The sequence below is a fragment of the Chaetura pelagica genome, unplaced genomic scaffold (assembly GCF_000747805.2).
Source record: "Chaetura pelagica isolate M959 unplaced genomic scaffold, ChaPel_1.0 scaffold243, whole genome shotgun sequence".
Lineage (NCBI taxonomy): Eukaryota > Metazoa > Chordata > Aves > Apodiformes > Apodidae > Chaetura > Chaetura pelagica.
In genome coordinates, this window is record NW_009952712.1 from 1,269,096 (window position 1) to 1,290,853 (window position 21,758).

Here is a 21,758-nt window from a genome sequence, read left to right on the forward strand (position 1 = left end):
AGCTGGAAGTGGCAAAATCAGTATTTTAAGGGGAGGGGTTGAAAATGGAAAATTATACTATTGTCATTTTGGTGAGAAGGGACCTTCAAAAGCCATTTAGTCCCAACTGTGTTTATAAATGGATCTAATTAAACCAATTTACTCAGAGCAGCATTAAGTCCTGAACACCTCCAAGCTCTGCAGCACAAGGCAGAACACCCAAGAATTTTCTCTTCCCATCCCAGTACAAGGCAGCAAGAGCAAAGCTCTCTATGGGGAGCTTACCTGGCCTGTCCCTGCTGGCCCCTGTTTTGATCCCTTTGTGTGAGAGGAGTGCCCAAAGGGATGGGGCATTATGAAATGTTTTCAACCTGTACTACAGGCTCCCTTGAGGAGGAGAAGTGACCTTCCTAAGCTTGTTAATCTCTGAAATGACTCCTTTCAGCACAGCTGTTCTCAAACATCTGCTCTTCCTACAGGTGGGGTTTGAATGTCTTTGACCTTCTCTGACTGCAAGTGCTCTGCTGTGCATGCTGCAGATGATGCTCCAGTTGATGTTAGTGTGTAAGGTGTTAACACCCCGTGTACAAATACTACTTTGTGTGCTTTAGAGTTAAGAAACTGTAGCTGGAGGGGCTGGTGTGTGCCACTGTACAGACAGAGGACGGAGGGGAGGGGAAAGGATGGCTGCAGGCAGGCACTGATGGACAGTGACAGTGTGAGCAGCAATCAGGACTCAACCTGCTCCTGGTGTCCTCCTGGCTTGTGGGGAGGGGTTTAGTCTTGCTGGACTTGTACCTGCCTGCTGAAGCTTGCAAAGACAGGCCCAAGAGAGAGGAAAAACCTGGTCGCTGTTGTGTCTGGGAGTTGGGAATGATGGTATCTACCAACACCTTCATATCTCTCAGTGTCTCTAATGTCCCATCCTTTCCAGGTGAAGAACTGATCTATGTGCAGAGATGCTTCCCAGGAAGGAGCAGTTTGTTCCTGGCTGCTTTTGCAGGAAGGAGCAGTAACTTCCTTGCAGGGTCCCCTGCAGCACTGAGCCCTGGTTGAAGGCCCAGGGGCCGTGCCAAGCGCCCAGCGCTCCCTTTCACTCCTCGCTGCTGGGTGTTTTTTTTCCCCTCATAATCACTTCTGCTTGGGAAGAATTTAGGTCTTGGAAAAGCATTCAAAGCCCTTTTTTGTGCGAAGGGCAAGACAAAACCTCCCAAAGCTCAGGGAGGATTTTGGTGGTGAAAGCCTGCTCTGTTCCTGGGGTGGGCTCATTGGTGGGGGCAGTGTCGGGTGCAGGGCTCCCCCCCCAGTGGGCTCAGGACCCCATAAATACCCAGCACACAGCTCTGGCCGAGGGCTTGGCTGCCAGAGTCTTGGGTCCTTCATCAGGGAGAAGATGTACAGCCAGTGAGTATTTCTGGGGGCTGTCATGGCACAGAGGTGTTTGGGGGGGTGGCTGTGAGCCTGGGGATCAGCACAGGTTGGGGGGGAGATGCATGTGTGGGTGTCTGTGCTGGTCCACCCTGTGCCAGGATTCTGGATGGGGGGACAGGCTCAGCTCCAGGTACCAGAGGATGTTCTGTACTTTGGAGGGGAAGGACAGTGCCTGGCACAGCCTGTGTCTGGTGTGTCCCCATGGACTTGGCTGTAGACAAAACTGGAACAGTTCTCAGCTACGCACTCAAGTACGCTTTGCTCGAAGGAAAAAAGGAGAAAATATAAAGGCTCCTTCAAGACCTGGGAGATACGACTTGGATTTTCATAGAACCATAGAATCTTGGGTTGGAAGAGACCTCAAGGATCATCTGGTCCAACCTTTCTTGGTGAAAGCAAGGTCTAGATGAGATGGCCCAGCACCTTTCTGCTTCCTGACGTATCAGGATGTCCTGAATTTGTCTTTTGGGTGAGGTTTTGCCTGCAGGGCTGTGGCACAGGCTGCCTGTCAGTATTCCTTGTTTCTCCGTGTGCTCAGGATAGTCCAGAGCCTTTGCTCCCACAGCAGCTGGTGGTGCATCTTCCTGACCTCTCAAGTTATTTGCAAGTTGCAGATCAGTCCACCCAGAAACTAAACTTCTTCCCTTGGGGGGAGCTCCAGAGGGATCCCAACACTGAGCTAACCCCAAGTCTTCTGGTCCTTTCAGAGTCGAGCATCCCGCTGGAGGCTACAAGAAGCTCTTTGAGACAGTAGAGGAGCTGTCCTCTCCAGTGACTGCCCATGTCACAGGTTGGTGTGGGCTACCTGGGCTTCTCCTGCCCAGCTTCTGTTCTCAGGAGCTTGTGGGCCACCAGAGCTCAGAGGCTTTAGAAGGGCTGGAGCACAGGCTGGGAGGTGAAGGACCTGACAGGGCTGGTATATTTTGGGTTGCAGAAGGACAGACTGGATGGGGGACCTTTAGACATCCCAATACTGAACATCTTTGGTTGGTCTGTAGATGAAGGAAAAAAGTATAGTTTAAAGAGCTTATGTATTCAAACAGCATTTAAAAAAATATATTTTGAAGTTTAGTTCTTATTGTTGAACCAATAAAAATTGCTCAGTTTTATTTGCCCCAGGCTGTGCATGTACCATCTGCACCTCTTCCACAGGCAGGATTCCCACCTGGCTGCGAGGAAGCCTCCTGAGATGTGGTCCTGGCTTGTTCGAGGTGGGCTCAGAGCCCTTCTATCACCTCTTTGATGGCCAGGCTCTCCTCCACAAGTTTGACTTCAAGGAGGGGCACGTTACCTACCACCGAAGGTGTGTGGCAATTTCCCAAGCAAAAAAAACTTATTACAAAGCAACTGTGAGTGCTGGGGCTGGGCTCTGCTGTCCAGCATGAGAGAGGTGCTGGTTGTTTCATGTCTGTGTGAAGAGCTTTAATGGTGAGAGCACTAAAACCAACTGAAAATAACTGAAACTTATGGTTAGCAGACATGGAATTTTTGAACAGATTACAAAACATCTGGAAAGGGAGGTGGGAGGGCTGGATGTAGCTGCAGCCAGTGACAGAATTACATCATGGTGTGGCCAATGAAACCTGGTTTCAGTCAGAAGCTGCTGAGCTCTTGGCTGTCAGGACTTTGGTGCAAAATGCTTAGACAAAGCACCGTATTTCTCATCAGCTGTAGCCCTTCCTAGGGCAGTGCTGGGGGTTGCTGGACCCCTCTGAGCTCCAGATGCAACAAGAGGCTGTGGGGACTGGTGGCTTTTGGGGGTCTCTCAAGGCTCGGCACACAAATTAATTGCAAAGCCTGTTGCTTTTTTATGGCCTCCTGGCCCTCCCCAGGTTTGTCCGGACCGACGCTTACGTGAGGGCAATGACTGAGAAAAGGATTGTGATCACTGAGTTTGGCACCTACGCCTACCCTGACCCCTGCAAGAACATCTTTTCCAGGTACTTCAGGGTTGCAGATGTAGCAGCAATGTCCTGTGGTGCTTCTGCTTCCACAAAGCCCCTGACTCTCTGTCCATCTTCTCTGCTCAGGTTTTTCTCGTACTTCAAAGGTGTGGAGGTCACTGACAACGCCCTCGTTAATGTCTACCCCGTGGGTGAAGATTACTATGCCTGTACTGAGACCAACTTTATCACCAAAATTAACCCAGATACATTAGAGACAATTAAGCAGGTGGGTCTTTGTGTTTCTAAATATGCGGAGGAGTGAAGCTGAAATGGAACTGTTTAATAACAGCCTTTTCCAACAAGGCAAGAGTTGGCCCTGGTCAGGGAGGTGTTGCAGAAGTGAAGCCAGCAGCAGGGGTTAATGAAGGCAGAGTTGCAACAAGCTTGTAAATGAACATGCTGCTGCTGCTTGGAGCCACATTTGATCAGATGATGGGGGGTTTATGTCCATGGATTGGGGTTTGTGTAATGCAGGACTCCTGCTTCAGTGCTTTCCTTTGCTGCGTGACCCATGTCCAGCCTGTGGGGCCTTTCCTCTTGGATCCTAGAATCCCAGACTCCCCCTGTAACAACCTCAGCTTGCTTGACAATCTCAAATTCCTTGGCTTGGAGAAGAATTTCCCACCTCTCCAACAAGGTCATGTTGACCTGCGATGCCCTGTGGAGCTGGTGGCTTCCCATCTCCTGCCCATAAAGCTCCTGACTGCATCTTCTTCTCCAGGTGGATCTCTGTAAATACGTGTCTGTCAACGGGGCAACAGCTCATCCCCACGTTGAAAATGATGGGACAGTTTACAACATTGGCAACTGCTTTGGAAAGAATTTTTCACTTGCCTATAACATCATCCGGATCCCTCCACTTCAGGCAGGTCAGTTCATCCCACCCCAGAGCTAACAGGGAAAATCTGGTCCCATCAATAATTTTTTTTTTAATCTTTCAAATTAGTTTTGTCATCCAGTTAATTTTTTTAAGTCTTTAGATTGTATTTGCTCTCTTCAGTAACAGAAATGGGATCTTGAAAACAATTACTGTGAACTTCCTTTGTGTTAATGTTATAAATATGAGCTGAGTAAGTGTCATAGATAGAATTGTATCATAGAGTCATAACATACCATGGTTCAGGTTGGGAGGGATCTTGAAAGACCAGCCTTGTCCAACCTGACCTTCAATGTTTCCAGGGATGGGACATCTAACACCTCTTTGGGCAACCTGGGCCAGTGTCTCACCACCCTCAGTATAAAAAAACTTCTTCCAAATATCTAGATCTCCCCTCTTTCAGTTTACAGTGGGGATGAAGCTCTCCCTAACCCTCCCACTGTCCCTTTCAGACAAGGATGACCCGATGAACAAGTCAGAGGTGGTGGTGCAGTTCCCTTGCAGCGACAGGTTCAAGCCCTCCTACGTTCACAGGTAACATCCCAGGGGTGGTGGCCTGACCACACTTAGCTGGAAAGGGGACAGTGGCAGGAATGGCTGCCCTCAGCAGGGAGTGCTGATGGACAAAGTCCCTTTTCCTTTCTGCTAGCCCAGAAAGGTGGGGGGGCACATGTGCAGCCTTGCAGGTGTTGTGGGACCCAGAGAAGTGGGTCTGCAGGGCTTGTTTTCACATGTGATCAGGAGCTAAAATTGGGCAGTGGGGGGTGGAAGGTGTTTACCAAAATCAGTGTGTTCCTATTCTGGACATCTGCCACCATGAGCTGCATGCTGCATTCAGAGCTTAGGACAAGGCCCTGACTGGGTTTTGTCCAACCTGCCCAGAAGGAGCCTGACGTGCTCCCTGCACCTTTCCAAACAGCTTTGGGCTGACAGCAAACTACATCGTGTTTGTGGAACAGCCAGTGAAAATCAACCTCCTCAAGTTCCTCTCCTCCTGGAGCCTTTGGGGAGCCAACTACATGGACTGCTTTGAGTCCAATGAAAGCATGGGGGTAAGTGGCTGGTGGTACCAAACTGGGCTGTACTGGGCAGCCAGCCCTGGGCTGTGGGAGGTCCATTGTATTGGGTTCTCCTTCCTTTCCCTGAGTCTACACCAAGCTGCTGCTGGCTTTGCAGGTCTGGCTTCACGTGGCAGAGAAGAAGAAAGGCAGGCTCCTCAACATCAAGTACCGCACCTCGGCCTTCAACCTCTTCCACCACATCAACACCTATGAGGATAATGGGTTTCTGATCGTCGACCTCTGCACCTGGAAGGGGTGAGTCTCATGATGCTGAGCCTGGAGGCAGCCAAGGGTCCCTGTGGCATCACCCCAACCCTGGCATGAGCTGGTGGGGCCAGCAGAGCCCCAGCACCAGACACACCAGTCCTGGTGCTGGCATGTCCCTTCCCCGTGGGAATTGCCTCTGGCACTTGCACCAACTCCTTCCAACCCGTCTAAATACTCACATATGCAGACTACACAGCATGGAAGTTACCCAGAAGTGCAGAGAGCCTGTTTGAAACTCATTTTCCAATGAAAATACTATTTACATCTTTAGTTTGCCTTTCTCTCTAAATGCTATTGGCTGCCCATGGGCTGCTGCTGCCTGTGCTCCTGGGGCCACCGTGAACAGGACCTGGCTGAGGTCTGAACCCTGCTTTTTGAACAGAGAAATGTAGCCAAAAAATGGCAACGCCCAAGCCTTGCTCCATTGATTTGCAGGGAAAAAAACCAGCTGCATTTGACCCCTTTCCCCTGGCAGCTGAGGTGTGTGTCTGTGCTCTCCCCCTTGGGCAGGTTCGAGTTTGTTTACAACTACCTCTACTTGGCCAACCTGCGAGCGAACTGGGATGAGGTGAAGCGCCAGGCAGAGAAGGCCCCGCAGCCTGAGGCCCGCAGATACGTCCTGCCCCTCAACATTGACAAGGTACCAGACACACCCCTGCTGCCACCAGGGCTTGGGGACACCTGTGGCTGCCCCTCCTCCCAGGGCTTGTGGCTCAGCAGGGCTGGTGCTCTGCCTCACCTCATTTAATTCAAATTTAACCTTTAAATGGAAGGGGGAGGTTAAAGTGTGGGGCTTCAGAGAACCTTTGTATTTATTTTAAATGATCTTCCAATGAAGGCAGGCTGAGGGAGTTGGGGTATTCAGCCTGGAGAAAAGAAGGCTCTGGGGAGACCTTAGAGCAGCTTCCAGTGCCTGAAGGGGCTCCAGAAAAACTGGGGAGAGACTTTGGAAAAGGGTAGGGAATGAGAGGACAAGGGGTAATGTGTTAAAACTGGAAGAGGAGAGATTTAGGTCAGACATTAGGAAGAAATTCTTTACTGTGAGGGTGGTGAGACCCTTGCCAAGGGAAGCTGTGGCTGCCCCATCCCTGGCAGTGTTGAAGGGCAGGTTGGATGGGGCTTGGAGCAGCCTGGGCTGGTGGGAGGTGTCCCTGCCCATGCAGGGGGTTGGAACGGGATGAGCTTTAAGGTCCTTTTCAACCCAAGTCATCCTGTGATTCTATGATTCTCTGATTCTATTTTATTTCCCATATGCTGCAAAAAGGTCTGCATGTGTTGATGAGCACAGGGAGGGTGAGATGGGATGATTTGAGCAGGAAGCACTGGCACTGCTCTCCTACTCAGAAAACAGAAGGAGCAGCAGTTGCTGAGTGTTGCTGCAGCTCAATGAGACTCTGCTGCACGTCGCTGCCTTTACTGCCTAGATCTCTGCAAAAGGAAACCTGCTTCTCCATCTCTCTTGGGTGTTTTCTTTGTCTCAGGCTGACACGGGCAAGAACCTGGTCACCCTGCCCTACACGACAGCTCCGGCCACACTGCGCAGCGACGAGACCATCTGGCTGGAGCCAGAAGTCATCTTCTCAGGGCCACGCCACGGTAAGATGAGGCCCTCAGAGCACAGCCAGCAGCAACACCAGTGCCCCCTGCACTCTGCCTCCCACTAATGCTTGTGTGTGTATATATATATATTTATTTTTTTATTGCAGCCTTTGAATTTCCACAGATCAACTACAAGAAATACTGTGGGAAACCTTACACATACACGTACGGGCTGGGGCTGAACCACTTTGTCCCAGACAGGGTAAGTGTCAATGGTGGGTGAGGCCCATCTTTTCCATGAGCTTTTAATTTAAAGACAAGAATGAATATTTCTGAGATGTGAATTGGTATTTTCCTCCCTTTAGCTTTGCAAGCTGAATGTTAAAACAAAGGAGACCTGGGTGTGGCAGGAGCCAGATTCGTACCCATCTGAGCCAATCTTTGTTTCCCACCCAGATGCCCTGGAGGAAGATGATGGTAAGACTGATTCTATTTTGGTCTATGACATCCTGATTTGAGAAGTTTCTGTGGGAACATTAAGACCGAGGGAAAACAAAGAAGGAGAAAGACCTCTGGGTTTAAACAATCTGTTGTTCCTCATTTCCTAGGGTCATTGTCTTCATTTCCTTTTTCCATTGGGAGCTGCAATATTTAAAGAACTCCAGGTGGCAGAACTTTGTAGAACTGAACCTCTCTTAAACTAAGCATGCTTAGTGTTCCTCACCCATCCTCCTCGTGAGGAGCAGAGTGAGTTCAGGCTTTGCCTCTCGAGGACACATGGCTGTGCCTATGTCAGGCACTGCAGGGGTTTCTCCACATGTCCCCAGCTCTGTACCTGCTTCTGAGGGCAAGTGGCAGCACTCAGCCTGAGAGGGGTGCCTGCTTACTCCCCAGGTTCCTCATCTCCATCAGGACTGGGTGAAGCTGGGACAAGTCTTGGGTCTGCTGAATTTAAGAGCAAACTCTCACTGGTTTATAGTTTTAAAAAGCTATAGGAGCAACTGGCTCATCACCCCAGGCTGTCCAGCTGGTGACAGCAAGAACTCAAAGCAGACCGAGAAACAGATCAAGCCCCTTCATCTGCTCCAGCACTGAGGGTGGTGCAGAGACGAGGGGCTCAGGGGATGCCGGGTGGGTGGGTGCTGCTCCTGTGGGTACCCCACAGGACAGCTAGAGGACAGGCCCCTTGATTTCTCTCCCACCAGGGGTTGTGCTGAGCATCGTGATCAGCCCGGGCGCGGGGCCCAAGCCTGCCTACCTCCTGATCCTCAACGCCAAGGACATGAGCGAGGTGGCCAGGGCTGAGGTGGAGGTGATCATCCCCGTGACGTTCCACGGGCTCTTCAAGAGAGCCTGACCGAGGCCCCAGCACCTGCCCTGCTTCTGCCAGCACCCAAAGGTGACACCCCAACGGCCCCAATTCCCTCAGCATCACTTTCCATTTGTAGGGCTAGTTCCCAACTCAGCATTGCAGCTTTGGTGATGATTCTTCAAAATACTGGGACAAAGTTAAAGCTGGATGCAAGGGCACAGTGCAATCCCAGTGCCTGTGTGTGGCAGCATCAGGAACAGCAGCCTCTGCTCTGCTACCTGCCTTGAGAAGAGGCCATTTTTAGCCTATACTGAAGTATTGCGGATTTAAATCCCCCCCTGGTTGCTCCTTTAGTATCCTCAGAGCAATCCACGTGGAGCCTTTCCACAGCTGCTTTGGCAATTTGACCTGGCAGCCCCCAGCTTTGTGTCAGGAGGCATTTTGCCCTCTCCGAAGGCAGAAAACTGCCCACACTACCAGCTCATGTGTCTTCTCTTCCCCATTTCGTGCAGTTTCTTGAGTTCTGGATTTCATACTAAAACATGAATATGAAAAACATCAAGCAATTGTTACGGCTTGGGATGGATGTGGTTCCTCAGTGTGCTGCAGACTGAGCTTCCCCCCTGCCTCTCCACAAAATAAATGCTCAACTAACGTAGTACAGGGCTTCAAAACACAAACCTATTGCTAGCAGACTGAAGCTCCAGGATTCTTGTTTGTCTGTGATGTTTAACATTTTTAATGTTAACAAAGAATTAGAAAATCATTGACATTAAAGATCTCTAGTCCAAAGTGCTAATTTGAAAGGCTGATTGCTTGGGAATGGCTGCAGTCACATCCTGATGACAGGGTACTGAGATGGAGAAACCACCTGGTACTTCTGCTGCTCTGTGATCTCCAAACACTGGGCAATCACCTGATTAAAAACACAACACAAGCAATGAGCCTCTGGAACAAAACTTAGTAAAACTTCCCAGTTCTGCACTCATTCTTTGATGTTTGTTCTTATTTTCTGCAAAAGAATGAACATTTAAAACAAACACTTGTCAGCTGAAGAGCGAGGGGAAAGGGTGTCAATGCCAGGTATGGCATAGGAAGAAGCATCCTCAGCATTCCAGAGCCTTTGCACTGCACACAGAGGCCACCAAACCATTTTAAAGTCACTGTTGTGACAAGAGAATCACTTCTGGAACAGCAGGAAGCTACTTTGCTGTAAAACTCCCAGGAAAATCCATTCTGTGATATAACCTGTTTCTCCCAAGATTCCCAACCATACATCAAAAATCAGCAGAACATCCTGCTCTTCCACATCCACCTCTTCCTAAAAATTCATCTTTCTTGGTGTCTTGTGACAACAGGGACAGAAAATACAGCACTGCTTTTGCTTTTCAAAAACAAGAGAATTCTCCATTCAGATTTTCACTTTTATCACATGGTGCAGACAACAGCCTCCTTTGCCAAAACCTCTTGTGTACCTTATTGGAAAGCAAGAGTCATGGTAAGCATTTTCCTAATTCTCTGCACATGCTCCACTGGTACTAGAGCACACATTGTCTTTTAAAGCCTATTCTTTTTTTTAAAAAAAAATAACATTAAGAGTCTGAATGAGTACGTGCTGTCAGGGCAGGTAAAGCTAGACATAAATTCCATCTATTAGCAAGAACTGGGATAAAGTAGCAAAGGAATATTGTAAAAAACAGCTAAAGGAGTAACCATGAGCTGCGGTGTGCTGGTGAAAATTACCCAGGTAACTTTGATTCATTCCAACTCTCACATCTTTTCATGTGTAGTTCCTAGAGAGGAGCAGTCCTTGGGCTTCTGGTGCTAGCAAATATTTCCCAGTGCTCTCCCATTATCCAAGTTCCCATGAACACCACAGAAAATATTTAACATCTATGTAGTATCACAAATACTACAAGCACTTTGAGGAGGATTAACTGGTGGCAGGCTCTATTTGTGATTGTCAAGTAAACAAGCTCTAGAAGTTCAAAGAATGTTTTAAGATTGGCTAATAAACAACATCACCAGGAAAAAATGGAAGGGCAAAGATGGCAGCTTTCAAATCTAATCCAATGGAGTGGGTGTCTGCCAAGTGAAAAAAGAAATGGAAAGGTGAGGAGGAAGGGGGCACCCCAAATATAAGCTGCAAATTACAAGCAGGAAGAGGAAGTAGAAAAAAGAAACATCCTAGGACAAAAGAATGGGAACAATGTGAACAGGGAAGAGCCTGGACTTGAAAGAGTGAAAATGTGGGTGATAATGCAAGTCTGAAAAAGAAGGATTTGGATACAGAATCAGGTGGTAAAGTCAATGAAAACGTTCCATGAGGAAATGCTGCAGTCAAATAACCAGAAGGGAACCTGAATTAAACAGAATTGTTCTGGACAGACTAACAGAGACAAGATGAGAATTGCAAAGCTAAATGCCACAGAAAATGGAGGGAGGAGTGGGAGAGCAGGGAATCAGCATTCCACTGATCCTGAGTGAGTCACAGGCTTGTGCATTTGCCACAAGATCCTTTTGTGATCCAAGGACAAAATGTGCTGCAAAGAACACATAAGGAAACAACTCACCTTTCTAGTGTTTTGAGGTAGAATTACACCATCATCCCAGAGTCTGGCAGAGGAGTAAAAGGCACTGCTTTCTTCCTCTAGCCTGGAGGAGACAGAGCATTAAAGAACAAAAATGGAATAAAACCCCTCAGGCCAGTAAAATGGAGTCATAGATTAAAAAGGCAAAGACTTCAATCTCAAGGGAAAGTGCAGCACTACTGTTAAAACTCATTAGAATCCAGCAAACACACAACTGCACTTCTGTCATCCTGCAGTTCAGAGCAGCCTCCACATTCAGGTATCACCTGCAGGTCTTACATGGCAGAATAGCTTGAGGTCACATGGCTTTGGGACTGTTTGTTGGGTTTTTAAGCCAAGCATTTGTGTTTTCTTGAGAAAATCCTAAGAGTAGGCACGGAATTACATACACATTCAAAATCTTTTTCAATAGATTCAGGTTTGCTTTATTTGTTTGGGATGTGTTGATTTCTAGGATGAACTGAAGTAGGTAATTTAACTAACAAAATCCCAGAGTAACCACAAGGGTTTAGAGCTCATGTCCTTACTTTTCTCTCAGCTGTTTTAGCTCTGATTCATCTCCTGTACAGTCACCATCCCCAGCTCGTGGGACTGTAGAGAAATGTCTTGGATCCACAAGGGCAACTCTTGCATTAGGCCACAGGAACAGAAAGTTTGGACTGAACGATCTCCCACACTACAAAGAAAAGCACAAACACACTGAAATGAATCCCCAAAAGGTGGCTGTGGGATGACACAACCGAGTGCAAGGCAGAATGTAATACAGGTTAATTTGTGAAGTGTTAATGACCCAGCTCCTGTATCAGCACAGACACCCTGTGGCACCCCATCCCCGCTGCCTCCGCTATCACCCTCTTGTTATTTCATTTTTCCTCCAAAAATGTTTAACCCTGAGCAAACAGGGCACCCTCTTGCCCTTACCAGCAAGGGGGACAGGACACAGTAGCACAGCTGAGGGAGATGTGCTCCCTGGTGACTGAAAACACATGGCACATGCTGAGGGAAAGGCAGGATGGGCTCCAAGCAGGGACATTTTCAGCTAAGCTGTGTCTGAGCCCCTGCTCTAGGCTCCCAGACCAGGCGTTCAGTCATCACAGCTTGTGGTGCGTTTCTTGCTTGAGAAGTAGTTAAAATAACACATCGAGTTAAGTGCCCAACAACAGCTGATCAAGCAAAATGCCCAGGAACAGCTGGCTGGCTAAGATGCAGAGCAGTGCACTCCTGCTCCAGGGCAGCAGCCTGTCCCAAGCCCTCTCACCATGGCGTAGCTGTCGCTGCCGAAGCAGCCGCCGATGACGACGGTTATTTTGGGAACAGCAGCGCAGGCAACAGCTGCCATCATGGAGGCCTGGGCCTTCAGCCTGCTGGAGTGAGCCTCTGCCTGAGAGGAAAACCAAGATTTTTAGAACCTTTAAGTCTTTCTTCTAGCTTCCCTCCACTCCCACCCAACTTGTGGTTCTAAAATGTTTCTTTCCTCACAGTTCTGTGTGACAGTTTCTGCCACAACACCAAGACTTATCACCAACATCATGCATTTCTTTAACAATGTCAACCAGCCAGACAATTATAACCCCTCTGCAAACACCTGCAGTGCTGAGCAACCCCAGCTCAGACACAACAGCATCCTGCCAGGCTTTGTCCCAAGCGCTGGTGAGAGCTAGGAGGAACTGGGTGCAGGAACAGGCTCTGCTCAATCTCATGTTGGTTTTACTGTGAGGCTCTCTGGAGCCCAGGACAAAACATACTGTAGTATTTCACTTTTCTAGAAGAGAAATATCTATTTTTCCTGTTGAAGAATCAATATTTCAATGTGAAAAGAACTACAAATTCCAAGTTTTACAGCTTGCATGCCAGCTGGACAATACCATTTTAGAGAGACCTGCTTAAAAGAGTTAAAAACAAAGTCAAACAAACTTGGTTTAAACCATTGAGAGCATTTTTTTTTTTTAAATATTTTCCTAACAATCCTTTCAAAAATGTAATCTTAAACCAAAGAGCAAGGCATTACTTGAGCTGAGCACACTGCACTAGAAGTGCCCACCTGTGAGATGCCTGTTGGCTCTGCTGGAGGTGGAGCAGTATTTTGGAGAAAGAGGATGGGGATGCTCCTCTGACTGCAGAGCTGCACGAAGTGGCTGCCCTTGAGAGAAGCATCATGAGACAGCTCCCCGTTGCTGGCTACTATCCCCATCAAGTGCCTACAAAACAGACACATCAACATTGGCTCTTCTAAACCCCAGAAGTTAAGGATCTGTAGCTCACAGTGTTCTGAAGGGTATTTTCCCACCCCCATGTCGGGGAGAAGCGATGACAGCCTTCAGCTCGGCTTGGGAAGGAACACTTTCAAAGATGCTGTTACTTATTTCTTAAGGAATCTGCTGACACGTCAATATTCCAACTGTCTGGTTAGTAATTTCTGGGAATAAACAAATCATTCCACAAAGTCATGAAATCCATTAATTTGTCATCACTCTCTTTGCTGCTACTGGCCTGGACCATGATGAACTCAGAGCTCAGAGATAGCCCAGCCTTTGCAGAAGTGTTTTATTTCCAATTCTTGACTGATTCAGAACTTCAAGATCATTGTTATTAGGATGCCATGAAACCTGATGGTGATATGAAAGCTATTTAGAGAAATATGTCCATACATTTTGATAGTGAAATGTTACAGCCTTACCCTTCCACGTGGCCAAATCCTGTTACTAACGTTGTCCCATAATTAGCCTTGAATTCCTGGAATCTGCTTCCATCCAGCAGACGGCTCAGAATCTGCACAGAAATGAAAACAGGAATGTTGTGCTGAAGGACACTCTGCTCAATTAGCAAAGGGACCTGTGTAAGGCAAGGAGTCAACCCACGTGAGCATAGAGGCCCTTTTGTGTTTGATGCTCCACTAAATACTCAATATGCATGAAACAACAATTAGTGTCTATGTTTGATTACCAACCATGTATTTCAAGCCAAAGTTCTGCTCCAAAATTACTACAGTGTTACAGAGCAGAGCTGTTTATGTTCATCAAAAGGGTGTAAAGACCCCAGCATGTGCAGTTGCAGTTTGTGTGCACAAGAAACAGCAGCATATTGCTCCTGCTTTCTTCAAACAGTTTAAAAGCTGCCTTCAAAGCTACACTGCTTCCTGCAGTCAGTCCCTTGAACTGTAGGGATTCACCCCTGGAAAAGATCCTGGATTGACATCCTTGGAGACTAAATGTCTTCTTGAACAACACAGTGACAACAGTGTGGGCAGCTCTGGATGTCTCTGCTTATGTACTAGCATCTGTCCCAGCCTCAAACAAGTTCAGTTTGAGCTTTGTTGTGTTTTCAGTCAGTATTTTCATTAGCCACTTCAGTTACAAGATAGAGCCATGATTATCTGGGGGAAGAAGGCAGGGGAGGGGGAAAACAGGACATTCTCAAGGCAGCCAACACTGTACAAGTCACACTGACATGGCCCCATCTCAGAGAGTGCATGGGAACAGACTGGCATCATCAGTAATTATTTTCTCTCTAGCAGGTTTTCAGCTTAAATATTGTCTATGATTCTACAGAATTGTTGCTGTTCTGCTTCGTTGCAGACTGAGGACAGCTGGGCAACCAGAGAGAGCTGGGGTTGTTCAGCCTGGAGAGGACAAGGCTCCAAGGAGTCCTCATAGTGGCCTTCCAGTGCCTGAAGGGGCTACAGGAAAGCTGGGCAGGGACTTTTCACCAGGGTGTGTAGTGAGAGGACAAAGGGGTTTTAAACTCAGAGAGGGGAGATTTAGGTTAGACATCAGGAAGAAATTCTTCACCATGAGGGTAGGAAGGTGCTGGAATAGGTTGCCCAGGGAGGTTGTGGAAGCTCCTTCCCTGGAGGTGTTCAAGGCCAGGTTGGATGGGGCTTGTGCAGCCTGGTCTGGTGGGAGGTGACCCTGCTCATGGCAGGGAGGCTGGATCTAGATGATCTTTAAGGTCCCTTCTGACCTTTACCAGTCTATGATTCTACGATTCTACTTCAGGATTCTCCAAGAGAATCTGGAGCTACCAGGCAGAGCAGACTGGGAGGAGGAAGAAACAAGTGTTTCTGCCACTGTACCAGTTTCACAGGAAGAGTACACCTGTAATCCTGTGGTGCCAGGCCCAGGAGCTCCTCCGAGCTGTACAGGGGGCTGTCATGCTCCTGCAGCTCCTCTGGCAGGGGCTCGTAGCTCAACGTGGAGATGACATTTCGAACGTAGTCATAGGCTTCCTCTTCTGAAGGTGCAAAATGGTCAGTACAGCCACTGACTCTAGCAGAGAGTGCAGCATGGATTAGCATTGAACAAATGAAATCTGAGTTCTGACAGAAAATCCAAACTAAAGGAGGAAACCTCTGACTCTCCCTGGAAAACATGGTGTGATTCTGCTCTCCTATGAATGAGCTGGAAGCAGCGAGTCAGGGGAACTGCTGTGCAACCCAACCCCAACATAAATCCACAGTAAGGAGAAGTTCTTCCCCATGACCTTTGTGCTTGCCTACATTAAAGAAAGACCTTCAAATTAATTTTTATGGTGATGTTGTTGCAAACAATATAATGAAGGGAAAAGGATCTTTTAAAAATATTTCAAAATAAGCACTTCCAGCCTGGGTATAAAGAAAGGAACTTATTAAGTGTAGCAGAGCCAGCTGACTGTCACACAAGTGCCACTCTGCTACAGCTGGTCCCTCTGAGGCACAGAGGAACTGAACCTGCCTGAAGTTGTTCAGAAAACACATGGGAAAATGGGGAACCAAACCCTCATTTGTCCAGTTCCTGCTCCACCCCAAAAGGAAGGTGCTGGAATAGGTTGCCCAGGGAGGTTGTGGAAGCTCCTTCCCTGGAGGTGTTCAAGGCCAGGTTGGATGGGGCTTGTGCAGCCTGGTCTGGTGGGAGGTGACCCTGCTCATGGCAGGGAGGCTGGATCTAGATGATCTTTAAGGTCCCTTCTGACCTTTACTAGTCTATGATTCTACGATTCTACTTCAGGATTCTCCAAGAGAATCTGGAGCTACCAGGCAGAGCAGACTGGGAGGAGGAAGAAACAAGTGTTTCTGCCACTGTACCAGTTTCACAGGAAGAGTACACCTGTAATCCTGTGGTGCCAGGCCCAGGAGCTCCTCCGAGCTGTACAGGGGGCTGTCATGCTCCTGCAGCTCCTCTGGCAGGGGCTCGTAGCTCAACGTGGAGATGACATTTCGAACGTAGTCATAGGCTTCCTCTTCTGAAGGTGCAAAATGGTCAGTACAGCCACTGACTCTAGCAGAGAGTGCAGCATGGATTAGCATTGAACAAATGAAATCTGAGTTCTGACAGAAAATCCAAACTAAAGGAGGAAACCTCTGACTCTCCCTGGAAAACATGGTGTGATTCTGCTCTCCTATGAATGAGCTGGAAGCAGCGAGTCAGGGGAACTGCTGTGCAACCCAACCCCAACATAAATCCACAGTAAGGAGAAGTTCTTCCCCATGACCTTTGTGCTTGCCTACATTAAAGAAAGACCTTCAAATTTATTTTTATGGTGATGTTGTTGCAAACAATATAATGAAGGGAAAAGGATCTTTTAAAAATATTTCAAAATAAGCACTTGCAGCCTGGGTATAAAGAAAGGAACTTATTAAGTGTAGCAGAGCCAGCTGACTGTCACACAAGTGCCACTCTGCTACAGCTGGTCCCTCTGAGGCACAGAGGAACTGAACCTGCCTGAAGTTGTTCAGAAAACACATGGGAAAATGGGGAACCAAACCCTCATTTGTCCAGTTCCTGCTCCACCCCAAAACATCACTTAATTTGACTTCCATTTGACTGCTCTAACAAAAAACCTGCACCTGAGAAGGAAGGCAAAGAGTGTAATAACAGGTTCCCCTTTTGGCCCTGATCCTGACCTCTGCACTTAGGTGAGATTCCTGTCCATGTGGAAGTGGCAAGTGCCTGTGGCATGTCATAAAGCTGAAGTTACAACGCCCTGTCACTTCCTTCATTTCTAAGTGTTGTATCTAGCCTCATGATACACCCACCTGTACAACTGAATGCCACCAACCTGTATAATAATTCATGTATCATTCCTAATAGGATTTTTTCACTGCATGTTTTTCAGCCCTGGAGGACCGTGCTGCATCCTTTCACTGAAGGAGCTTCAGTCATATTAACTTAAGATAAAATGAGAGTTTCTTGAAAGCTAAGCATGCTGAATTCCCTCCTATTGCTAAGACTTATTTCACATACTCAGCGTGAAGTTTGGCTCCTCCTAGGTCCTCGGGAGAGACCTGTTCACCTGTAGCAGCTTTGACCAGAGGTGGGCCAGCAAGGAAGAGTGTCCCGATCTTATCCACCATCACGTTTTCCTCTGCCATGGTTGGAATGTAGGCACCCCCGGCCACACAGGAGCCGCACACCACTGCCACCTGAAGGACAGCAACCAAAACAAAGCTGCTGGAGAGGGGAGGGTGGGAAGGCAAAGCCACCACTTTCATCTCAGAAACACTCAAGAGACTAAATCACCACTTGGGGAACAATGGGATGGAGACAGAAATACCAGCAGGAACAGAGCTCAGGGTTTACTCTAAAATAACCTGGTGATTTGATGCTTTTCCACCACCACCCATTGAGAAACACTCAGAAGACCCTTAAGGCTGAAGCACTGTCAGGTGAGCTACTATCTGAACATCCCTTCCCCAAGAGCAGGGCAGGTGAGCTTTAGAAATGAGATGGCACGTTTGGGAGTTATTCCTAGAATCTATTTGAGAAGGAAACTTTCTTCCCAATGCTACTGACCACACAGACCACACTTGTGCTCCCCAGGACACGGTACCTGAGGGATCCTCATGGCAGACATGATGGCTTCATTGTAGAACATCCTGCCACCGTGCAGCTTGTCAGGAAACATCTCGGCCTGACATGACAGAGAAAAGACAACCTGAGTTTCAATACTAAGTACCAAAGCCAAAGTCCCTCTTGGCACCATCATTCACATGGTAACTGACTTGTGGCAGCTCCCCACTAACAATCAGCCCCCAACCTTCACCTGCAGCATTCCCACAGCACTTAGTGCCTTACACATTGTGCAATTGCACAGAAATACCCACGTGTTTCAAAAGCAGAAGCAAGCTGTGCAAACTCTCCTTTTACAGAAAGAATTTTGAAACCTACATTTTTAAAGGCCATGGAGGTTGCTGCATTACCATCACAAACATTGTGATAAAATAGGGAGTCATTCTATAGATTCTGAAATAGAAAATAAAACCCACAAACAATGTGCTAATTTATTAAAGACAAGAAAGCATTTCAGCACACTGGGAAATAGCCCTGCTTGGCCAGCACTTTGCCCCCCTCTGATACTCAAGTTGCTAAACTCTGGCTAGGTGCTAGACTCAAGATCAGCCAAAGTGATCATCACTGTGAGGAATCTTCAAATCTGATTTCTGGAGAAAACTCAGTTTAAGTATAACAGACAACCAAAGTCAGCCAGCCAAGAAAACACAACATAAATCTGAGGTTTATTGCTAAAAATTAGTATGATTAAGACAGACATAGGTGCTTCCTTCTATGAAGTGATTCCAGGATTACCTGTAGTGGTAGGAATGCCCCCCCACTGTCAGTGAGGTACACAGACACCAGCCTGTTCTGCATGGCTATTTCTTGAGCTCTCAGTTGCTTCTTCACTCCAATTGGATACACAGTTCCTCCTTTCACAGTTGCATCACTTGCCACCAAGACACACCAGATCCCACAGATCTTGCCAATTCCTGCAGGTGGTATCAGATACTCATCAGGACTCTATACAGTTCCACAGATGAATCAACGGACCAAATTACAGCTGGGATGGTACTTTGGCGATGCTGTATCAGGCAGCTGCAAATGGAGTTGTTAGTACCACACAGGGACGGAATCCTAGAATCACAGAGTTGTTTGGGTGTGAAGGGACCTTAAAGCTCATCCAGTCCCAACCCTGCCATGGGCAGGGACACCTCCCAGCAGCCCAGGCTGCTCCAAGCCCCATCCAACCTGCCCTTCAACACCGCCAGGGATGGGGCAACCACAGCTTCCCTGGGCAACCTGGGCCAGGGTCTCACCACCCTCACAGCACAGAATTTCTCCCTCACATCTCATCTCAATCTCCCCTCTTAGGGCTTGAAACAAGTGCCCCCCATCCCATCCCTCCCTGCCCCTGTTAAAAGTCTCTCACCAATTTTCCTGGAGCCCCTTTAGGCACTGGAAGGTCCTTTAAGGTCTCCCCAGAGCCTTCACTCTTCCAAGGAAAGCTCACTCTTAAGATACTAAAATATTCCATAAACCTGATGTACATGCATCTGTTTTCCTTTCCCAGCAGGATCCCACAGCTCACCCTCAGTGAGCAGGGCTGGGTACCCTGGGAAGCTGTGCAGCCGTTATGGACTACAACTGATGTACACCACCTACAACCACTTACCACTGCACCCAAACAGCATCTCCCAAACTATATTAAAGGACCATGCTGGTTCAAAGCCCTCCTTCCTTTGGGGCTGTGTCTCCAACAGGGGCAGCTCAAAACAACCCCCTCAGCCCATAAACCCATCTTGAGATCTAATGCGGATCCTATTTGAAGAGATGAGCAATGAAACAGATCAACTCCCCCCACTTCCCAGGGCATTTTCCAGCCATTACCAGTGAGGCAGCCAGCAGCAGGGACATCCCCATAGGGCATGTCAAGGCCTGCCAGGGGAGACAGCTCAAGGAAAGACTCATCATCCAGCAGCAACTTCAGGCGCTCACGGACAAACAGCTTCTTGTTCCTCTGAGTGTGACGCAAGATGGCATTTTCTCCCCCTCCTTTACTGACTCTCTCTAGCAGTTCTGAGTATCTGAGGTTAAAAAAAACAAGCCAGGTTTTGGTTAATGAAAGCCACCTTTACCTGCAGGTTATCCTTTGGCTGACTGAACACGGTGCTTAACCACATTGCAGAGTTGTCATAGGAAAGGTATGTGAGTGAAGAGGAATTCACATTTTCAGAGAGTCACCAGGGCAGGAAGGGGCCTCTAGAGATCATCCAGCCCAACCCCCTGCTGGAGCAGGATCACCGGGAACACATCCAGACGGGCTTGGAATGTCTCCAGAGAAGGAGACTCCACCCCTCCCTGGGCAGCCTGTCCCAGGGCTCTGTCACCCTGCCAATAAAGAGGTTTCTCCTCATGTTGAGGTGGAACTTCCTGTGTTGTCACTTGCTGCCATTTCCCCTCGTCCTCTCACAGGCACCACTGAACAGAGACTGGCCCATTATTGACACTCCCCTGCAGATATTTACAGACATTCATCAGGTCCCCTCTCAGCCTTCTCTCCTCCAGACTAAACAGCCCAAGGTCTCTCAGCCTTTCCACATATGACAGGTGTTCCAGTCCCTTCATCATCCTTGTCACCCCTGTTGGACTCTTCCCAGCATATCCCTGTCCCTCTGGATCTGGAGAGCCCAGAACTGGACACAACAGATGTGGTCTTACCAGGGCAGAGTAGAGGGGGAGGAGAACCTCCCTTGACCTGTTGGCCACATTCTTCTCAGTGCACCCCAGGATACTCCTGGCTCTCTTGGCCACGAGGGCACACTGCTGTCCCATGGAGCCAGCATGGACCTTTATCTCCATGTTCCAGCTCCTCTAGGGGAGAATCCAGTCAAAGGCTTCCTCCTTCAGTCCCCCTCAACAAGTTTATCTGACAAAAATCAGTAACTGGTGGGGAGAACACATCACTAAATGTGCAAGAGACATTGCAGCACAGCAGAGATGCATTAAGAGCAGGGAATAATGCAGAGTCACTGCAGCCATCCAGAGAGGAAGTGATTCCCAACGTCATGGTCAGGGCAGCAGCCAATACAGGTCAAGAATCCAATCAACTGCAGACAAACGTGGCACCTCAAATAATTTTGGTCTTGAGTAAACCACACTCTTCATTCATTTAAAATATTTTTCAGCCCAATTGCATGAGCTAAGCGTGCAAGCACCATTTCTGTGCATGACTCCTGCACCTCGTTGTGGCTTCCTGCAGACTGCACAGACTGAAAAACCTCGGGAGGGAAGAGCTAAGGATTTTTAATAACGCTGCAAATGCCACCACAGGAGGGCACAGTGTGTTCTCCACAGCTTTGCTTCCAGCCCATGTACCATTCCCCTCAACAAAGGCCTTTGATTTTTTTTTTTGCCATCCGGTCTTTAAGGACAAACACATAAAATACATTTTCCTGCTTTTATCAGTGAGCAACTATTAATTGCAGGAAGTGTCAGCTGCTCCTTCAGGGGGGATCTGTTAATGTGTGAGTCACCACTTATGCCTCTGCCTACAAAACCACACACGAGCCAGATTTCATGAGGGTCTATTTTCTTCTGGGCAATGCATGCAAAAACCAGTGTCACACTATTTTTAACGCAGCCTGCACCCAGATTTAGGCTTTTCAGCCAGCACTTCAGCACATCTTGTTGAGGGGGGCTGAAACCTGTAAGGGCTGATCTGTGCAAAACCCACTGTGCAGGGAAGCTGCCTGAGAACTGAGCTGCCAGGAAACTGCAAGTTTCAAAATGCTGAGTAAGTAAATAAAGACATTTTAATATTTTTTGGGTAATCTTTGGGCTTTTTGGGTTAGCATCCTTGTGCCAAGCAGCTCCTAAAAGAACCCGTGTGTGTGTGTGTCTCTCCCAGCGCCTCCCGAGCAGCAAACGCTTCCAAAGCAGCACAAAAGCAGCTCGTTACCTTCGAAGAACAGCCTCGCTGTTCCTGACGTTCTCCTCATACACGTGG

General features: G+C 48.1%; 2 protein-coding genes across 2 annotated transcripts; one reads left to right on the forward strand and one right to left on the reverse strand.

Moving 5' to 3' along the window:
* Positions 1-1,372: 1,372 nt before the first annotated feature.
* RPE65 (retinal pigment epithelium-specific protein 65kDa) lies at positions 1,373-8,457 on the forward strand. Its single transcript, XM_009994568.1, has 14 exons — positions 1,373-1,383; positions 2,118-2,200; positions 2,563-2,713; positions 3,243-3,350; positions 3,441-3,582; positions 4,078-4,225; positions 4,686-4,767; positions 5,153-5,285; positions 5,410-5,549; positions 6,072-6,201; positions 7,043-7,157; positions 7,268-7,362; positions 7,466-7,577; positions 8,306-8,457. The coding sequence occupies exons 1-14, from the start codon at positions 1,373-1,375 to the stop codon at positions 8,455-8,457; spliced, it is 1,602 nt and encodes a 533-aa protein (XP_009992870.1).
* Positions 8,458-9,244: 787 nt separating this feature from the next.
* On the reverse strand, positions 9,245-21,757 carry LOC104386058 (methylcrotonoyl-CoA carboxylase beta chain, mitochondrial-like; the record flags this gene model as incomplete). The annotated part of the gene is made up of 12 exons (XM_009994591.1): positions 9,245-9,328; positions 10,986-11,067; positions 11,531-11,679; positions 12,262-12,384; positions 13,045-13,201; positions 13,681-13,772; positions 16,063-16,255; positions 17,222-17,400; positions 17,808-17,888; positions 18,563-18,741; positions 19,640-19,836; positions 21,711-21,757. Coding segments are annotated over 12 exons (1,563 nt in total), but the record flags the coding sequence as incomplete, so codon positions are not given.
* Between the last annotated feature and the right edge of the window lies 1 nt (position 21,758).

Excerpts from the sequence above, each read along its gene's own strand:
- RPE65 (XM_009994568.1), top strand. Across the intron at positions 6,202-7,042 it reads TGCCCCTCAACATTGACAAG|GCTGACACGGGCAAGAACCT; the intron begins GTACCAGACACA and ends TCTTTGTCTCAG. Across the intron at positions 7,363-7,465 it reads ACCACTTTGTCCCAGACAGG|CTTTGCAAGCTGAATGTTAA; the intron begins GTAAGTGTCAAT and ends TCCTCCCTTTAG.